The sequence below is a fragment of the Bubalus bubalis genome, chromosome 13 (genome assembly GCF_019923935.1).
Source record: "Bubalus bubalis isolate 160015118507 breed Murrah chromosome 13, NDDB_SH_1, whole genome shotgun sequence".
In the NCBI taxonomy this organism is placed as follows: domain Eukaryota; kingdom Metazoa; phylum Chordata; class Mammalia; order Artiodactyla; family Bovidae; genus Bubalus; species Bubalus bubalis.
In genome coordinates, this window is record NC_059169.1 from 50,274,702 (window position 1) to 50,280,701 (window position 6,000).

Genomic DNA, 6,000 nt, shown 5'->3' on the forward strand with positions numbered 1-6,000 from the left:
CACGCCAGGCCTCCCTGTCCATCACCAACTCCCGGAGTCTATTCATACTCATGTCCATCAAGTTGGTGATGCCATCCAGCCATCTCATCCTCTGTCATCCCCTTCTCCTCCTGCCCCCAAATCCCTCCCAGCATCAGGCTCTTTTCCAATGAGTCAATTCTTTGCATGAGGTGGCCAAAGTATTGGAGTTTCAGAAAGGCTCATAGAGCAGGTTAAATTAAATATCCTAGTGAATAAGTGATCACTGAAAGTTTGTGAGAGAAATAGTTTTAAGTAATGAACATATGTCTTAAAAATAAAACTATTTACTTTTGAGGGGATGGGACTATGGATCACATGGGAAGGAAGTTTACTGTTATTCTAAAGAGCAGACTTCAGATTTCAAAATAGACTAAAATCTCATTAAGGGTACATTTTAAGCACTTTTTTTTTTTTTTTTTTCCGCTTTTCACATCCAGTGTCCGTTCTGATGCTGTCTGTGTGTGGAGGTCAGGTATTTGCCAACAACAGTTACCTTTCTCAGCAGGTTTTTTTTTTAACATGAAAGAAATAACTAGAATATTATTAAGACAAATAGATATGAATATAAATATTCCACAATTATTGGGCACTTAAAAATTTTAGTAATGCTAACTTGGATTTTAGCAGAGACCTGCATTCCAACTGTTGGCTCTTTTAATTGTTGAGTAGGCAAACTTGCAGGGATGTTTTCTTCTACATTTCTATTCTGATGACTCTTAGCTTTTGAAAATGTTTTATGCCTCAAGCATTCTTACCTATCTGATACTTAACCTCATTTGTAAAATCAATTCCTAATTTTTAAGCTATCACTTATCACTTGACTGTTTAATCATGGGAAAGAAAACACGACGACAAAAAACCCAACTTAACCCTTAACCATTTGAACCTTAATCATTTGACACTTACTGTTTTTCAGTACAAAACTGATTTTCTCTTTACATAATCAGAGAATAGTTTACTTTCAAAATCATGGTTAAAATGTTTTAGATTGCCTTCTGGTAAAAAAAAAAAAAAGAGAGAGAGAAATATCTATGATGACTTTTTTCTCTTTGAATATTACACTCTATGCATTCCAATTTGCAACCTAGCTAGACTTTCACCCTAGTGAAATTTGGGTTATTTGATACATTTATAAATCAAGAAAATAGGTTAAGCTTAGAAGGAACCACATGGAATCTTTATTTACTTGGATTTCACAATGCTTGAAGTCAACCAGATGTGTCTTTAGTAGTATACATTAGTTAAAATGTTCTTTAAAATTATTACTTAAATTAAGAAAGAATGTTGCAAAGTTATTTTAATGAATTTCATATTAACATATATGTTTACATGGAAGATCATTTTGATTATTCACAGTATTTACTTTTAATATTATATTTCAAGTAACACTTTTTGTATTCTTGGAGTTTTTAATTAACATCTTCTGGCATTGTACATAAAATTTTGTAAATTTCATTATTTCTCATGAATATGAGTTTTTATTGAGAATTAGGACATGAATCGATAATAATACATATGTCATAGAAAAAGTTGATCTGAAATGATATATCATGGGTATATCTGTTTACCCATATCTATCTACTTATTTTTTGATCTGTCTGTATCTCTAAATATAAAACAGCTTAAGGGAAAGAGTAATTCTTACCTCCAAAACAAGGAATTTTATTCCTTCTATGTAATTCTTAAAAGGATAGGATATTACTCAGCCATAAAAAAGAATGAATTTCAGTTTTAATGAAGTGGATGAACCTATAGCCTGTTACACAGAGTGAAGTCAGTCAGAAAGAGAAAAATATAGTGAATTAATGCATATATATGGAATCTAGAAAAAGGTATTGATGAACCTATTTTCAAGGAGGGAATGGAGATGCAAATCTAGAGAATAGACTTGTGGACACAGTGGTGGAGGGAGAGAGTGGGACAGATGGAGAAAGTAGCATCAACATATATACACTATCAGATGTGAGATGGATAGCTGGTGAGAAGCTACTGTGCAGCACAGGGATTACAGTCTGCACTCTGTGATGGCCTGGAGGGATGGGATGGGGGGAGGGCAAGGAGGGAAGAGAGGGGAGAGGGGGAGAGGGGATAATTATACACATAATTATGTGTGTATAATTATGGCTAATTTGCATTGTTGTATGGCAGAAACCAACACAACATTGCAAAAATTAAAAAGTGGAAAAAAAGGATGGGGAATCATATCTATGAATTGCTTAACTTAATAGATTTTCATGAGAAAATAAGATCACCAGTGCAGTTTTTCTCTAAGGATATAATTTAAAATGAAAACTCTAACCACTCTCTTTCCTTATTTTCTCTGTCTCTTGTCCTCTGCAGATGGGCCTCTGGGCCCCCGAGGATTAGCTGAAGCTACAGAGATGTGCACTCAAGAGTGCTTGGTTTTGGGTCACTCTGATAATTGCTGGATGCCTCCTGGCTTGGGTCCATATCAACACCCTAAATCTCCTCTCTCAACCTTTGCACCCCAAAAAGAATGGATCAAGAAGGACAAGCTTGTGAATGGGCACACCCTGACCAGAGCCTGGAAAGAAGATAGCAACAGGAACCAGTTCAATGACCGTAAGCAGTATGTCTCCACTGAAGGCCATTTCAACAATGGCAGCCACATGACAGACATTCCTTTGGCAAATCTGAAGTCTTATAAGCAAGCAGGAGGTGCTATTGAGAGTCCTAAGGAGCACCAACTCTAAAAAAAAAGGCCATATGGGACCTAAGGACTTTAATCTAAATAGACATGCTAATACCGTGTGTGTCAGAGCTTTATGTATTCAATAGATCTCTACAACTATGCCCCTTAGAGCAGGGATACCCATAATTTTGTGTTGGCACCATGGAGGATACAATGTTTTATCATATAAGAGAGAAGATAGTTTTACTAGCCATATGATCTTATTTACTAGGATTGATTAAACTTTCCAGAAGTATCTCCATTGTGCAAATATCTTTTTTTAAATTGCATTTTATTTTGACCCTGGACTGCTGCTATGAATAATAGAATATGCATTTGGAGAGTAAGGAAGTTCCATGGATTAGAGTGACTGAAAGACATATCCAGTTAGAAAAATTGTGCTCTTTTTGTCATTGATCTGTGCTGAGACTGCTATACTTGACATTATACTTCAAACAAAACTTAAAAGATAAGCATTAAACCTATTGTGCTGTTAACAACATTAGTGGACACTTGTAAGTCAATCAGTGTTAAAGTATTTGTAAATAGAAGCAAGTTATTATTAACAACTTTGTGTACTTATATCGTTCACCTAAAAATGTTGTAGCATAATTCTGTGTTTTATGGTTGCTTCTTTCTTTTTTTGTTTGCCTCTTTGTTGTTATTTTTGTTGTTTCTTTTAGTGAGGTGTTTCTGCGTTAGTAGTCTGTCCTGACACACATTGTTCAAAAGATCTCAAATACTTGTGTTTAAAGAAAAGGTTCTGGAATCTTGCTTCTTTTATGATAGCTTATGTTGCTGGAATTCTAAAAAAATAAAGATAAAAATGAAAACTTCATATATAAAAGAACTTCTTCAAAAGCTTGAAAATTCAGAACCTGTTTTCTTGACATCCTTATTTTCAAAGTAGGCAAAAGCAAAATCACTTATTTAATAGCATTAAATGAGATACTAATGGGAAAGTGTTATCTTTCAGAAAGTGAAGTAATATCCTGTGCTTGTCACTCATGCAGAATTAATATATTAAATTAGCATATATTAAAGAAAAATTAATATTAAAATAGTTTCAATTGGGCAAATGTGTGTCTACAACTTTGTTGAAATGGCAGTTTGTGTTGATCCTCATATATAATAATGTTGTTGTAACACAAGTGTTAGACCATAGCCACAAAATATTTAATGTGTTGTGCCTTCATGATGTAACAGAACATTCTCCAGGTAGGCTAGTTGGGGGATATTAAGGGATAAATCTCTAATTATTGCTGTTTAACTGTTTGTTATCATAGTTGGTCAATGCCTGGCAGGTACCAGCATCTCGTCACTTAGGTCAAACCAACAGAGTGACAACTAATGTTAATAAGATCTCAGTTGCACGTGCAAACAAATCCAAATTCGAACATTCTTAGGAGGTTTTTGTTAAGGCATGACAGATGATTTAAACAAATAAATAGCATGCAACAAAATGTTTTTACTGAAAGAAGTGAAAGTTATCTTAATGCCACGGTTCAACATCAGCTTAAAAGTTAAAAAAAATAAAATAAAATAAAAAAAAATGGTTTGCTAATCTGATAGATAATTTGTTCTTACCAAAAATAAAATTACTTTGTAAATAGCAATTCACATTTTTTCCACAGTATAATGGAAAATAATGGGTAGGGGTGCATTACTTCTTGAAGTACATATTTGTCGGTTTGTGAGGGGTGTTTGAAGACTTTGACAGAATAAATATCTAAACAATTATCCTTGTTACTGCTTTGCCAGTTCTACGTTATTTACAATTATTCAGCTCTTGCAATAAATGTTCTGAATTCCTGACTGTAGTGTGTTAATTCTTGTTCAAAATCCAAAGTGATGATTTCTACTCTAATTGTTAGATAAATATATGTTGATAAAACTAAATTTTAATTGTAAAATTAGTTAGTGGTTTAATACTTATGTTCTGAATATATGGTCCAAGTTAGAGTTAAATTCTCCTAGAAGAAGAAGAAGAAAGTTGCTCAGTCATGTCCGACTCTTTGCAACCCCATGGACCGTAGCCTACTAGGCTCTTCCATCCATGGGATTTTCCAGGAAAGAATACTGGAGTGGGTTGCCATTTCCTTCTCCAGGAGATCTTCCCAACCCAGGGATTGAACCCCATTCTCCCCCATTGTAGGCAGATGCTTTACCATCTGAGCCACAGCTTCTCCCAATGATCTATTAAATCATTTTCTTATGAAATTCATAAGAAAAGTTAGTTCATTTTCTAATCAAGTTTCATACAAGTTTCATCAAAGTGAAATCTCAAGTCAGAAACTGGGCAGGTAACACTGGTTAGTTAGTGAGGTGATCTTCTTGTCTCTTAGTATCTTTAATAAGATTTCATGATACAAACTCCCAAATATTTCATTTTTGGCAGAGGATTATTCAGGGATTAAGACCTTGAAACAACAGCCAAAGATTCATCTATATTTCTTTCAGATTAGCAAAATGGACCCAGAAACTGCCGAGGATAATAAGACACATTCACACATATGCCATGTGTTTATATTCATCACAGAGCAGCTGGATCAGAGTTTTAGAGCAAGTAAACAGGTCTGACTCTTCCTCTACAGCTTTTGAAGAGTTTTAAAATAAGGCTCAGGAGATAGTGACATAGAGGTAAAGATATTTACTTGGGCCAGTGTCTGTGTGGAGAACCTAACTCCTTTTCTCTGAACGCCAGATTTGTCCAGTACTCTGGAGTGCCAGTCTTCTTTCCTTCATGGAGCAGACTGGCCCTAGGACACAGAAAATGAATGAATCCTGGAAGTAGGCTACTCTTGAAAAAAAGCAAAAAAAAACCATCTTTGCCCAGCCCCTTCCATTTTTTACCAATCATATGTCATTCCCTTCTGCCTTGCAGAGTAAAAGGTGAGGAAAAAGTAAAATAACTATTCTTATATATTTTCCTTCCCAAAAAGATTGGAATAGAAATGCCTTCTTCCAAACCAGAAGTTTGGAAAGAAACTCCCCACACCACAATATTTCTTCTAATAATTATGGCAACACCTGCTCTTATCAAGGCATTCAGTATGCTCTGTAAAAAATTAAGATAGGTAACATTACAAACCAAACTGAAATATTTACTCATTAACTAAATGATACAGTCATAATGACTAATCTTAAATATCACCCACATTATTTTATTGTATAGATGTGGAATATTATAAATCATGTTTACCTGGAAATCAAAACCAGTTACATTTCCTCATAAAGCACACTGTATGAAATGTATAAAAAGTTATTATCAAATGTTCCAATGCTAT

At 34.4% G+C, this 6,000-nt stretch overlaps 1 protein-coding gene across 4 annotated transcripts in view; it reads left to right on the forward strand.

Moving 5' to 3' along the window:
- PCDH9 (protocadherin 9) overlaps positions 1–4,528 on the forward strand; it is a 1,142,043-nt gene extending 1,137,515 nt beyond the window's left edge. For all 4 annotated transcript variants that reach the window (XM_025263175.3, XM_025263179.3, XM_025263178.3 and 1 more), the window contains one exon: positions 2,362–4,528. In XM_025263175.3, the coding sequence (XP_025118960.1) occupies positions 2,362–2,735 (374 nt within the window). In that variant the 3' untranslated portion in view covers positions 2,736–4,528. The remainder of the gene's footprint in view (positions 1–2,361) is intronic.
- The last annotated feature ends 1,472 nt before the right edge of the window (positions 4,529–6,000 follow it).